The sequence below is a fragment of the Typopeltis vanoorti genome, chromosome 16 (genome assembly GCF_054136105.1).
Source record: "Typopeltis vanoorti isolate ZY-2024b chromosome 16, IOZ_Tvanoo_1.0, whole genome shotgun sequence".
In the NCBI taxonomy this organism is placed as follows: Eukaryota; Metazoa; Arthropoda; class Arachnida; order Uropygi; family Thelyphonidae; genus Typopeltis; species Typopeltis vanoorti.
Window position 1 is genome coordinate 2,927,946 of NC_143564.1, and position 15,443 is coordinate 2,943,388.

Genomic DNA, 15,443 nt, shown 5'->3' on the forward strand with positions numbered 1-15,443 from the left:
TCAGAGGAAGAAGTAAATCGTTCCAATTTGGATAACTATCTATCCGGATTGATAAAAAATTCATGATAACAAAAAAATTTCTATCTGGGATTATTAGTTCATATGATTAAGGGAAAAAAAAGTTCCTTTTGAATTGTTCTGAGAGGAACATTTTATTTTGCTTTAAAACCATTTCAACTCCTGGTCATTGACCTACCACCAGGAGACCTATACCCATCTAGGGTGTCATTGGTACCCTAGATGAATGTTAGTCTCCATGAAATAACAAATTCCTATTTATACCAGGATATATGCATAAATGAAACTAAAATGTATTCAAATTTGGTTTATTTTTGTCAGGAGAAAACTGGTGCACCCAGAGGAAAACATGTTCACATCTGCAATCAATTAGAAATAGCTGAATTAAATATGACATATAGTAACCAAAATCTGCTATGGTGCAGTGTACTTAGTGATTTTTTTTTTTTGGGGGGGGGGTCACTGATGTAATATGTTAATGTAATATTACTTTATGTAGGAATTATTTCACTGCAGAAAATTACTTTGGTGGGTAATAGTGATTGCACCATCCACAGAGTTGATAAATTTAGTAGGTGATTTGATAGGAGATGTATTTTTGTATTAAATGTTATAACTCATGGATAAATAGTATTAATGACAATTTGGGTTTTGTATTAATTGTATTGAGATACAGATTCCAATTTAAAGAGGTACTAACATTAAAAAGGCAATGTACTGTAGTTTTCAAAACTTCTCGTGTGTGTGTGTGTGTGTGTGTGAGAGAGAGATTGGTATATAAAAATAGATGATTCTGTGGTAAGAGAGAGAGGTAGAGAATATTTTATGTAAATTTCAGTAAATTTCAATAGTTCAAAATCGTAGTCTTTTAAAAGATGCCTGGTTTATATATTTGTTCCCACTAACATAAAACACCTGAGAATTTTTTTGTCATATTTCCATATACATAACTTTATTGTTCAGTCATAAAGCAAAATGCCATAAGGTGGAGTGTTGTATTATTATAGTTGAAGTTTTATAAAACTTAATATTATATCACAAAACAAAGTAATACATTCATTGTAATGAATTGTGTTGTGGCATACTTTGTTCAACAAAATATAGCTCATCACAACTTAGTTTGTTTTCTTTCATTTACTGTTCATAATGAAGGGTGAATTTATATAAATTATCCATTATCAATAATTTAATAGAAGAGACAAATAATAAAATTCACAAAAACATAGGCAGTACTCTCTGTGAGGCCAACCGCCTTTGGAGATTTGGATGTAAAATCCTTAATTTGAACACTACAGTGCTTCTTTTTAAAGAATTGCAAAAACACTTGCAGTAATAGTTGCTGGTTTTGTCTAAAATTCATAACATGAATCAATAATCTTCACTTTCTTCCATCTGATTTTATCTCCTTTAAGGTTCATCATTTCATTTTTCTTTCTATGTGAAAGACTATGAAAAAATGAACAATCGTTTAAAACTCAACCTACTGTATCTTCGCCCCAAAACAGGTGTTCTGTCATCATTATCATAATATAACAATAACTGTTAAACATTTTTCATTCTATATGAAATACTTTATAAATATCTACTGTTGAGTTCCAGAAATCTAATTTCTTTCATAGTAGTATTATAGTGTTATTTTCACTCCACACGTACTCCAGACGTTACACTTCTGGTTTACATTTTAGTCATGAAGTGAGAAAAACAAGCTACTCTTAAGTGTTATAGTTACAGCGCTTTTTTTGAAAACAGTAAATCATCCACATTTAAAGTGTGTGAAAAAACAAGTTTTTCATATCATGAATACATTTAAATTAAATTACAGTTATCATTTCCAATAAATGAATGCATGCATTTAATCCAATATTAACCTTACATGTATATAAATATACATGACATATAATCAATTATTATATTTAAAAAATAATAATTGTGCTTGTTTTGCTAAACAAGTGTTAGCAAAACAAGTGTTCTCTGCCAGGTTGGCAGCAAAACGACCCAGAGGAAGACCAAGATATAGGTGGATTGATACGGTACAAAGTGCTTTAGACGATAGAAATATAAGATCTGATAATGTTGGAATCTTGACAAGTAACAGACTGATTTGGAGGAAAATTGTAGATAGGAAATTAATAATGATGTAATTTTTTTTCATGTAGTACTATCATATCCTGTACACCCCTTGAGGGTACATGGCAGGAATTTGATGATGATGATGATAATTGTGCTTTTCTCACAAATTAAAACTAACACAAATTAAGTACTGTAGTACATCTATACATCTTATTTTTCTCTTTATCTCTTGAGTAGATGTGTAGTTGTAATTACAATACTGTCCTAAGCTTATTTTCACAGCTTACAATATGAATTGGCTTAATGTAATTAAATTCTTGAAAATTTTACATAAATGCTTTTTTAATATTGTTATTTAAAATATACAATTATCTTGCAAAGATCAAAGACTAGATCATGCGTCTGAGTGCATTGTGAAAAGTGAGTCTGGCTCCTCCACAAGACTCACTTTTCACAGAGAAAGAAAACAAAAAGCAAGTTGTGATGAGTTGTGTTGAACAAAGCATATATGCACAACACAGCTCAGTTTGCTTTATGACTGTGAACAGTTTATTTACAATGTTGTTGCTTGCTACATCGGTGAATTATAAACTGTTTTGAGCTATTATTATATTTTATTATTAATAATGGAAGGTCAGCTTCAAAGTAAAGGGTGATGTTATTCTAGTAAAAAAGAAGACATAGTGTGTCGAACAGTGAAAGAGCCTGCAGGCTAAACTTACCTCGTATTACTGTTGTGTTGCAGTTGTTAAAAATGAAGATAAAGTTCTAAGTGAAGAGAAAGTGCCATTCTAGTTAATACAGCAATTATCTGTAAATATGGCAATCATTGCCAAAATTTGAAAAACTGTTGGTGCATTTTGTAGATGTGTAGATTGATGTGTTTTCTTAAAGTTTGTGAAAATTGTCTAAAACTTTTGGCTATGCTAAAAACTTGGCTCTAGAATTAACTCCTATTCTGTATCACTTACACATGCTATCATACTTGTCTGGCATCTACCACAGCTTGGAAACAAGCCTTCTCACAATTGTCTCTAAACATGGAGTTACAAGTCAGCATCCAAATTATAACTATCATCCAACTGATATCTGAAATGATGGAGATCACCAACTTCTTTATTACCTGTTGTCCCACCATTTGTGATTACTAATAGGGATTCCATTACTTTTTCCATAGCATATCACCCAGCAAATCTTGCCCTTTTGAATGAGCTGCCAGTTTCCTCTCTAGATGTTCACTGCATTCCCCTCCCCCCTTCTCCTGGCTGTATGCTTTTATCACACTCTTCCTCCTGTAAATCCCAACCATGGTTTTTGCTAATGATAGTAAACAGCATTCTCATCTTTTGAGAAATGTTTTAGTGATCAAATGAGTCACAAACTCCATTCAATCAGTTTCTCATAGTTGTACTGAGTCTTATAAGTATTTTCATGAATGTTGCTCCAACCAACTGACTTCCACTATTCCTCCACCTTCTTGTTATGTAAGATGATCAACTACTACTACTCATCTGTACACAGTTCAGCTGCAATCTTATCAAACCAACTTATCATTCTTTTCTTTTGTTTACTTGTGGAACAGCTTTCCCTCATACTGTTTGCTAATGAATGCAACATCCAGCTCTTGAAGGGAACACATCAACAGATTCCTTCTTCTTCCCTAATCACTTGTTCACACATATATTACTACTACTGTATTATATGTCTTGCATGTATAGTTGATCAACAAATCCTAATTTCCCCTCCAAGAATATATAGGATATACCTCAGAAGGCATATATCAGGAATTTGGACTGTCAGATTGATGGTGCATTTTTTGCTGAATTCTGAACCCACTCATGAAAGCCAAGCTTTCATGAGTGGGTTCACAAAAAAAAAAAAAAAAAAAAAAAAAAAACTCAGATTGAGATTATAAAAGTTCCATAATTTCTGTACTGTTGAAGAGTTTCAATTTTCCTGTGGTGCATATTAGCATATACACACTTGTATAATAGCAGTTCTTTTGTTTCTTTCAACATTTGCTTGCTTTTAATTTGATTTAAAATTGTAAAGAGAAATCTAGTTTAGAATGTTGTTAGCATTTGGGATATAATGGAATGAAAATTTTCTTCTAGGTTTATGCCTGGAAAGTTTCTGATGAACTGCTTCACCATAAAATGGATCTTGAATCCTGTTACTTTGCTGCTCAGACTATGAGAACCAAGGTATGTTTGTATTTTGTGTGTGCATACCTATGCACACAAATATGCAGTTACATATTTTCTAGTTATGTAAATGATAATTGTTCTCAGGGGTTCATAACTATATTTTTTAAAAATATTACAATGTAGATTAATATTAACTAAAATAAATTTAATTAGTACTTTCAGTGTTTTGGCAAAGTCAAATTGCCAGCAGGGAACACAGTATGATATGTACACACAGGCACTTCACTGACTAATGAAACTGAAGCATGTCGACTGAAAGTAAGCCTATAGTCCTAAATAGTGCCCTTTCTAGAGGGCTAAAATGGGTGTTCTGTGTTTTGGACTGAAGTTCGAAAGATGAGAGCTTCCCAAATTTGGAACAACTTCGTGCAGCCAAATTTGTTGAAGTTTGTGTAGTTTCTTAAGGCAGAAGCAGATTCAAGGAATAATCTTCATATTTATATTTGTTGTGATGGAATAGAGTGATCTTCTTTCATTGTATCCTGTTCCTGTGATATGTGTCCAAAGCAAGGTTCCCAAGTCCTGACTGGCTGCAGTGGTGTAAATAGATGTAATCCCATGTTCAGCAGTTCTGATGTTGGTTGTCCCTCCTGTTAGTAGGATAGTTTACAACTGCAACACTCTACACCTGCAAGTAAAACCTTGCAGGTGTAGAGTGTTGCTGGTCTTTGGTAGAGCAGATAAGAGATGAAAATTTTTATATGGTTTGTAAGTAGTTGTAAGGTTGCATATTTTTTTTTTTTTGAGGGATTTTAGTAAGGTTTTCAGATGATTTTTTATTTATTTATTTATTTTAATTTCTATGGCACAAAGCCATCAAAGATCACAGCAGTACCTATGGTAATTAGTTAGTAGGACAATCACAAACATCCATGCCCTTGGTGCGATTCGAACCCACAGCCTCATGGCTGGAGAGCAGATACTCTAACCACTTTGCCAACCAGGCTGGCTTTTTCAGATGAACCTCAGCTATATGGAATGGTGGTAACTTTGATGTAGTCTTTGTTCTGGAGGAGATGTGTGGCTTTGGATTTTAATATTTTTTGGATATGGTGGGAATTGTAGCCACTGGCTAAGAAGAGTTTTTGAATGTGGTCAAGTTTGGTGGAGAGGGCACTGTTATCTGAACTAATTAATTTTAGCCCTGTTGGGGAGGCGTTGACTTTCTGAATGTATCTACCAGAGTACGTGGGTTTTCTGTAAACAGTGAATGTCAGGGGTCCATCATCCTGGGATGTAATTGAAGTCTCTAGGAAAGGGAGACTGTTATTTTTCTTTGCTAAGGTGAACTGGATCCTGGGATGTTGATTGTTATATGTGTTTCAAAATGTTGAGAGAGTATCCAGGCCATATTATCAAATGGAGAACATATCATCAATAAAACATTGCTGAACAGTGAGTCTATGCAGGGCAGAGTTTAATCTTTCTCTTTTAAAAAGATAGGTTTCCATGAAGTAATTAGCCAGAGGGAAGAAAGCACAGAGTCCATGGTTGCACCCTCTATTTTGCTTTGTAGAATTTTTCTTGCCAAATGAAATAGCCCAAGTTCATGGTGAAATTAAACAAGGCTAAATTAAGCCTGTGTTTGAAAACTCCAGTCGAAAGACAGGTCTGGCATGCATCTCTTTATAGAGGATCCTGTAGAAAGAATGCTGAGTTCTACTCTTAGAAACATGGGAACTTGCCACTTCCACATTGTGCATCTGCGTGCTGAATGTAGGGAAATGGCTTTATAGCAATGACATCATTAGACCTGTAAAAAGGCAGTGCACTCCATGGAAACTACACCCTGCTCCAGCACAACTGTTGGAACCTTCTTGTCAGACTCTAGTGTTGGTGGACTTGTTGATGTGTTAAGGCTTACTGGAAACTTACTAACCTTATCTGTTCTACCAAAGATCAGCTCTCTCCTCTCTCAGTTCCTGGAGCATATAAAGTACCCTGTTCCTGTAAGTTGGCTTACTTCAAATAGACAGGTAGATCAGCGACCATCTGTTTAGAAGAACACAAATCATACATCTGCAATCACGACTAAATTTAAAAATGAAAGACTGTTTTTTAGAATCTGCAGTAGCACTCAGTAATCAACCAAATATAAATAAATATGGATGCATAAAACTACCCAAAATTTGGGAAACAATAATTGTCAGAGGTTGTTACATCCTAGGCCACCTACAAAGATGGTGTTCCCATAGAGGGCACACCGCTCAGATAGGACTTCAGAGTCACCCATGTGTTTCACTTAGTATTGTGTTGTTTTTGTGTGGTGTGTGTGTTACAAGAGTTATTTGTAATCCCTGAAGATGTTGTGAAATATTGGAAGCATTAAAATCAGTTTTTAATCCTTTCCTAGTGCTGTATATATTCCATTAGCCCTCCAACAGGACTCATTGGATTGGGTTGATGGCCTTGAGAAGAGTGCTCGTAAACTTTTATGAACTTCGAATGAATTTCTTTTGGCGTTAAACCTTCTTTTACAAAGAATTTTATAACTGCACGATACTCGGTTTTATCCATTCCAAGGGATACAGACAACACTTTTGCTTCAGATAGCTGTATAAAACAAACTACTACTTCATAGAATGACTTGCAATTTCACATGAATGCGTATGACAGATGTTCTAACTTAAAAAAAAAAAAATCTTGACGATTGTGTTGCCATCTATGGTTGAGGCCAAGAACTTTTCAGACCACCCTCATACTATAAAACACTAATTTTCTAAGGAAAAAATAATAAAACAGAAAAAATCGCCAATTTTACATGAGCTCTAAATTCACTGACCAATCACAATGTATTCTTAAACCAATCCACTATATTCTGAATATGTTTTATTGTCTTTCAGCTTCATGGTTTCCTTTAACTAGGCCTTGAGATATATCCTAATTGTTTTATTAAAAAAATTAAAGGTCATAAAAGAAATTCGAGGAATGAATTATACTTTTTCTCATAGGTTATATTTGATTAATACGATTGTTTTAAAGAACACAAAAGGCACATTAATTGAGAGATTGCTGTATTTTATTATGTTAGTTGTGCATTCTTCATATGTTTTTATGCCTATTTAATTAATAATTTTGCTTTCTTGTATAGCTCTCCTCTCTCTCTCTCAGACAACAGAACCCCCACCTCTCCCCCATTCTCCCTTAGATATAGTTAATCTAAAAGTCTTAAAGCTCATTCAGTCAAGAGTACAGTAGCGGAGCAGGTTTGCAAACCAGCAGTACCTAGGACTGAACCTGATAACACATCATGAGGCTCCTGAGCAGTTAGCCAATAATCATACTGCCACTTTACTTTGCCTGAATGTGTATGTATGGAGTATATATATAATATAGCAGATGACACCGTTGAGGCTATTTTACTGATAGGAGACAGAGTGTTGTGTGTAAGATTCGTTTGTGAGTCTTTCACTCTCAAACCACTTATACCCCTACTACTTAATCTTCTGCGTAACACCAGTCTTCCCCACCACCTTGCAAAAAAAAGTCATGATAAAGCCTTCTGTTGGAATGACTGCAGGAGACAAGCTTAGTATGAGTGACTGTAACAGCTACAGAAATTGGAATATGGAAACATAATCATGAAAGTCATTGGGGGAAAAAGTTATCACTTCAGACAAAAAAAAATTGCACAGAAAACAATATAAAATCATATCCTCCCCACCCCAAAAAAGCAAGATACAAAACAAAGCCATTTCACATCCCATCCTTATTTGTAGCCTAACCATAAGGTAATACATCTTCATAGCTCACTTCATCTACTTGAACTGTTATAATTCCTTCTGTCATTATTACTAACTATTATAATAACGGAATTAACTCACGTATTTTATTCTTTATTCGTAGAATTTTCACCTGAGTATCACAGGCATCATCAGTACAGGTACAAGGCTAATTAAACAATAACTGTTATATTCACAAAGCGCCACCTAAGTAGCTAAGGTTAAATTTCCTAAATTTATTTAATTATTATTATTATTATTATTTATTATATAATAAAAAATGATGGTACAACATGACAAAATTTCATGCCGGCTGGGGCGTCGCCCGGTTAAACAAGGCCCCCGTTGTTTTCGCCAGGGAACCAGGGCGAACAGCGAAAAGTCAGCTACTGGAACAAATCTGAAAACAAACCCCAACTCAACATCACCAGAGTTAAAGATCGGTACTATCAACGTGAATGGCAACGTGAAGCTTGAATGGCAAAGAAATGGAGCTAGCTGAGGAATTAGATAAGTACCAGATCGACATAATAGGGGTGACTGAAACAAAAAAGACCAAAACTGGTGAGATCTTTCTGAGCAATAAATACAAAATGTTATATTCAGGCAATAACAATCAAGGAAAAGAAGGAGTAGCCATAGTATTCAACACAAAATACGAGGCTAATCTTCTTGAATGGCAGTCAGTCTCAAGTAGAGTCATGTGGGCAAATATGAGAATGGGGAACTGTACAATGAGACTTATTTGTGCCTATGGTCCCACAGAAGGTTCTACTAAGGTAGAAGTGGAGGAATTTTTTGAGGCTTTAGAAAAAGCAACTGACACAATGAAAAAGGAAAAGTTGGTCCTTGTTGGGGATCTAAATAGTAGAGTAGGAAATGATTGTGAGACATAGAAAAATATTTTGGGAAAATTTGGAGAAAAGAGCAAAGCTAATAATAATGGCAAATATCTGTTGGATTTCTGCTCAGGACATGGACTGGTTATTACTAACACCATGTTCCAACATAAAAATGTGCACAAATTCACATGGAGAGAAGAGGCTAGGAATAAGAAAAGTCTCATTGACTATGTTATTGTTGATAGTGATGTTTTCTCCCTGGTGCAGGACACCAGAGTGTACAGAGGATTTGAAATTGGAAGTGATCACTATTTAGTCTTGAGCAGGATAAAATTGAATTTCATATTGAAAAGAATAACATGTAAGAAAGTTTTAAAGCGAATAAAAGTTGAGCAGCTCTCAGATGTAAACTGTAGACTAAAATATAGAAATATTATTGAAAAGAAAATGAAAGAGTTTGAGAACAGGAATCAAACCTTGGAGATTCAGTGGCAAACTCTGAAGGAAACATTGATTGATTCTGCCAGAGAGGCATGTGGTGAGGTTGTGTGCAAAGATAAAAAAATCAGAACTCCCTGGTGGACACAGGAAGTTAAAGAGGCAGTGAAGGAAAAGAAGAAAGCATATCAAAAGTTCCTGGCAAATAAGTCAGCTTTTACTCTTACAGAATACAGAGACAAATGTAAGAAAGCTAAACAGTGTGTAAAACTAGCTAAACAAAAGTCATGGGAGGACTTTGGCAAGAATATAGAAAATAAATATCAAGAAGGTGGCAAAATATTCTGGAGGTTGTTGAAGAAGCTTAGGAATGGAGGAAAGAGTGCTGTAAAAGGAATTAGAGATGATAAAGGTGAAATGAAAACAGGAGAAAAAGATATCCTTGAAGTATGGAGTAATTACTTTGAAAAACTGCTAAATGAAACAAGCAGTGATGACAGCACAGTGATAAAAAACACTGACCAGGCATGCAGTCAGGAATACATATCCATACTTGAAGTAGAAAAAGCCATCAAAGGCTTGAAATGTGGAAAGGCAGCAGGAGTAGATGATATTCGACCAGAAATGTTGAAGTATGGTGGTATAAGAGTCTTACAGTGGCTGCACTGCATAGTTCAGAAAGCCTGGACAGAGGGACGAATTCCCGATGATTGGAGTAGAGCTTTCATAGTACCCATATATAAAAAGGGAAATAAAACTGAATGTGAGAATTACAGAGGTATTTCCCTACTGAGTGTTCCTGGCAAGATCTATGCAAGTATACTTGAGAAACGGTTGAGAAGAATTGTGGAAGAAAAGCTTGGTGAAGAACAAGCTGGATTCAGGCCAAATAGAGGCTGTCAGGATCAGATCTTCACTTTACGACAAATAGTCGAGAAAGCATGGGAATATAACAAAGATCTGTATTTAAGTTTTGTCGATTTGGAAAAGGCATATGACAAGGTGCCAAGAGAGAAGCTATTCAATACGCTGCAGTTATATGGTGTCAATGGGGCATTATATCAAGCAATACTTAGTCTTTATTTGAGTTGTGAGTCAGCAGTTAGAATTCAAGGAAGTACAGGAAGATGGTTTAATGTTAAATCTGGTGTGAGACAAGGATGTACATTATCCCCTCTGTTATTCATTATCTATATGGATCACATTATGAAGGAAAGTGGTATTAAACATGATATCAAAATTGGAGATGTTAATGTCAGCTCTTTGCTTTATGCGGATGATGTTATACTTGTAAATAAATCTGCTACAAGTCTGCAAGATTCTCTGACTAACTTGAATAGCTGTTGTAATAGATATGGTATGAAGGTCAGCAATAAAAAGACAAAGACAATGAAAATAGGCAGAATCATTGAAAATGTCAACTGTGTTGTGAATGGAGAACCTGTGGAACAAGTAAAACATTTCAGCTACTTAGGCACAATTTTTACTGAAGATGGTAAACTAAATATAGAAATAGACAACAGAATCAGCAAAGCTGGTATCGTGGGAAGTCAATTGAATAAATTCATATGGAATAAGAAAGAAATTAGTCGGAACACTAAATTAGCTGTATACAAGACTGTGTTCAAACCAAATTTAACTTATGGATCTGAGAGCTGGGTCAGAAGTAAAACACTTGACCAAAGACTAGAGACCGCAGATATGAGAGTCCTGAGAAAGATTAGAGGCGTGAACAGATGGCATCAATGGCAATATCATATTAAAAATGAGGATATTAGGAAAGAACTTGACATTGTCAGCATCCAGGAATGCGTTAGCAGAGCTAATCTCAGTTGGTATGGTCACTTAAATAGAATGGGAGAGGAAAGATTAGCAAAACAAGTGTTCTCTGCCAGGTTGGCAGGAAAACGACCCAGAGGAAGACCAAGATATAGGTGGATTGATACGGTACAAAGTGCCTTAGACGATAGAAATATAAGATCTGATAATGTTGGAGTCTTGACAAGTAACAGACTGATTTGGAGGAAAATTGTAGATAGGAAGTTAGTAATGATGTAATTTTTTCATGTATTACTGTCATATCCTGTACACCCCTTGAGGGTACATGGCAGGAATTTGATGATGATGATGATGATGAGGATGATGATTATTATTTATTTATTTATTTTATTTATTTTTAAGAATTTAAATTTAGTTATTTAATTATTAAATAATAATTATTTAATTATTCAATTATAATAATTAAAAACTTGGGGGAGACCACACTCCTACCAGGTGCGTCCCCCAGGTGGCGGATGGGGGAAACCCAAATGGGTTGCTCTGAATAAAGAATAAAGAGCCGTGGACCAAAGGATGTAGCAGAGGCATGGAATGCTGGCTACATTATTATGCCAGTAACTTTCGTGAGCAGGAGAAAGTCTACAAACCGAGATAGTGCTACTGTGTATTGGACAACCGACATGCCTACTCAAAGACCACATAGAGTAGGTGAGAAATCAGCAATGTGGTCAACCAAGGATGTGAAACATGTAGCCACCCTCAACATAAGATCACTATACCGACCTGGAATATTGCAATTAGTCCAGGAAAATTTAAAAAGACTGAAATGGAGTATTTTAGGTTTATCAGAGACATATTGGTGCAGAGATGGATTCATGGATTTACCAGAAGGAAGACTGTACTTCTCAGGAAGAAACGATAACACACACACAGAGAAGGAGTTGCATTATAAATTGAAAAGAAAATTACACACTCAGTAATTGAAATAAACCCAGTGTCTCCTAGATTAATCACAGCCAAACTTCAAGCAAAAGAAAAAGGTCAAACAATTAAAATAATCCAGATATATGCACCAGACAGTAATCATTCAGAGGAAGAAATAGAAAATTTCTATGAACAACTACAACAGGAAATAGATAATCCCCAAAATGGAGAACTCATGATAGTGATGGGAGATTTTAATGCTAAAATAGGACAGTTCACAGCAAACAAAAAAGATGTGATGGGGAAATTTGGATACGGAGAGCTTAACGATAGAGGAGAACAATTACTCCGCTTCTGTAAAGCAAATGATATAATGATTACAAACACATTGTTCTATCAATGCCCTAATAATAAATATACATGGACATCCCCAGATGGTAATATAGAGAACTGCATAGACTATATCATCATTAACAAACAATGGAAAAGATCAGTAAATAATGTACGAGCATTAAGAAGTTTTGATTTTGACACTGACCATGAAATATTAACTGCCAAAGTGAAGATAAAATTCAACAGGAATAACAATATCAGAAAAGAAGAAAACATCAACTTATCAAAACTAAAAGATAGCTCAAGCAGAAGTCGATTTTTAGAACAGATGTACTTGAAATTAAAACCCTCCATCTTCCAGAACAGCGGAAAATACTGGGAAGAAGGAAAAGAAACAGTGCTATCAATTGCAAAAGACAACTCTAGGTTCCAAACCCAAAATAAACAAACAGTGGATAACCCAAGAAATCATAGCTACCATAGAAGAGAAAAGAGAGGCCAAGATACTTGTAAACGAACAAAACAATGCAGAGAATAGAGAAAAATACAGAGCACTAAAAATTAAATTTTTAACCTATGCAAAAAAAAAAAGCCAAAGAAAAATGGTTAGAAGAAAAAGCTAAGAAATGCCAAGAAGCATACCAACAAAACAACCTAAAAGTCTTCCATGATACTGTAAGAGAAATTACAAAGGAATTCTCAGCAAAAGCAGTAACAATGATAGACAACAAGATGACTGAAACCGGGAATATTGAATATATAAGAAAAATCTGGTCAAACCATTTTAAGACTATCTTCCACCAAGGAAACAAAACTGCAATGCCAACAATAGAAGAAAATAATGATCACCCAAAAATTTTACAAGAAGAAGTTAGATATGCAATAAAACAGTTGAAAAACAATAAAGCACCAGGCATTGATACTATCCCTACTGAACTGTGGTCATATAGAGGCAGCATATCAATAGAATATTTAACAACCCTATTCAATAAAATACTACAAACAGGAGAGATCCCAGATGACTGGAGAACTGGAAAGATCATCCCAATATACAAGAAAGGAGACAAATGAGACTGCAGAAATTACACACCAATCAATTTACTCCCTCACACCTATAAAATATTCATAAGAATTATACAAAATAGATTAAAAAACACCTACGAAGAAATGATAGGCATAGAACAAGCTGGTTTCCGAGGAAACTATTCAACAATAGACCAAATTTTCACATTGCACCAACTAGCAGAGCTCAGCTGGGAAAATCATAAGAACTATATTGTTGTTTTGTGGACTTTAAACAAGCTTTCGATAACATGAACAGAGAAATCCTTATTAAAATTCTGCTAGAAAAAGCAATAGACAAATATATAATACAGTTTCTGATAAAATATTACTCTAAGACAAATGCAATAATTAAAAAGGACACACTCACAACAGAACCCATAGAGATCCAAAAAGGAGTAATGCAAGGATGCCCATTATCCCCATGCCTATTCAACATATATCTAGAAGAAGTTGTAAAGAAGGCAATAGACAATGAGCCTGGAATCAATGTCAACGGTTTAAACATAAATAATATCAAATATGCAGATGATCTTGTCCTTCTTGCAAGAACCCCAAACGAACTACAAAAGTTGATCAACAAGCTAAATGAAACCTGTAAAACATATGACATGACAATAAATATACAAAAGACAAAAGTGATGAGAATAGGGAGGAACGGAACTACCATCTCAGCCACCCTAAATGGAGAACAAGTAGACAACTTCATATACCTTGGATCAAAACTAACAGAAACAATAGATGAACTCAAAACAATCAAACACAGAATAGCGATAGGATGGACCACCATGGGAAAATTACAGAAAATATGGAAAACAAACAAGATATCTAAGCAAGCCAAAATCAAATTATATGAAGCAATAATAATACCAACAGTCATCTATGAAGCAGAAGCGTGGACAGTTAAAAAAAGAGAGGAGAAAAAACTGCTGGCATATGAAATGAAATGCTTAAGAAAAATAAATAGAACAAGTTGGATAGAAAAGTAAACAAACATCACAGTCAGACAAGAACTATTGTATAAAAAGACAATAATGGAATAAAAAAATTAGAAAACAACAGCTGAGATGGTTTTGACACACTGTACGCATGGACGCAGACAGACTTCCTAACGTCCTAATCAATACTTTTCCAAAAATAATGGTCTTCCGGGTCTGAAAAAAGAAGACCCGGAAGACCAAGAATTACCTGGCTGAAATTAATAAAGAACATCTCGGGATGCAGAACATATAAGGAACTTTTTCGAACAGCAAGGAATAGAGAAGACTGGAAGATCCTGCTCAAGAGAAGACTCAGCCCGTCTTAGATGGAAGAGAAGAAGAATAATTTAAAAAAAAAAAAAATTGTTTATTTTATTATTTTTTTTAAAATAAATATATGTGTATACAATTACATGTTAGGAAAGATTTGCTGCTTTATAAAGTACTATCTCCTACAAGGGGGAAAGACGTAGACCATTTGATCTGTTTAAGTTAGGGGAGTGAAGTAATGTTTCACATGTTTCTTTGTATAGCCGTTCCATTCGGAACTGACTTTTGTGAATGACTTTTGTCTTGTTCCACTTAACTCTATGTCTGGTGTTGATGGTATGTTCTGCAATTCCAGACTGTTCGGGTTCAAGGTACTGGATGTATGACTGGTGTTCTTCTAACCGGACCTGAGCAGATCTTCCTGTTTGTCCGAAATATGGCAATCCACACGAGCAGGGAATCTGGTAAACACCTGGATAGCTGAGATGTGGGAGCTTGTCCTTTGGAGACATTAGGAATGTGGAAATTTTTCTGATGGGGTGAAAAGCCATACAGATATTTAGTGGTTTTAGCACCTTAGCTATGCGTTCACTAACCCCGTGTACATAGGGGATAGGTATACGTGTAGGTTCTTCTGTACTTGAAGAGGATGCTGGAGCACGACTACTTAAAGCTCTTTTTATGAAGGACTTCTTATAGCCATTGGATATGAAGGAGGAATTAATATACTGTGTAAAAGTTCTTCTGAAGAACAAAAGGAGTTGGATCTATGAACTAGTATTTTTATAGTACCTGCCT

At 35.0% G+C, this 15,443-nt stretch overlaps 1 protein-coding gene across 1 annotated transcript in view; it reads left to right on the top strand.

Moving 5' to 3' along the window:
- Tnpo-SR (transportin 3) overlaps window positions 1–15,443 on the top strand; it is a 605,621-nt gene that overhangs the window by 28,847 nt on the left and 561,331 nt on the right. Inside the window, exon 2 of the mRNA XM_090405918.1 lies at window positions 4,203–4,292. Within this exon, the coding sequence (XP_090262044.1) occupies window positions 4,203–4,292 (90 nt within the window). The remainder of the gene's footprint in view (window positions 1–4,202; window positions 4,293–15,443) is intronic.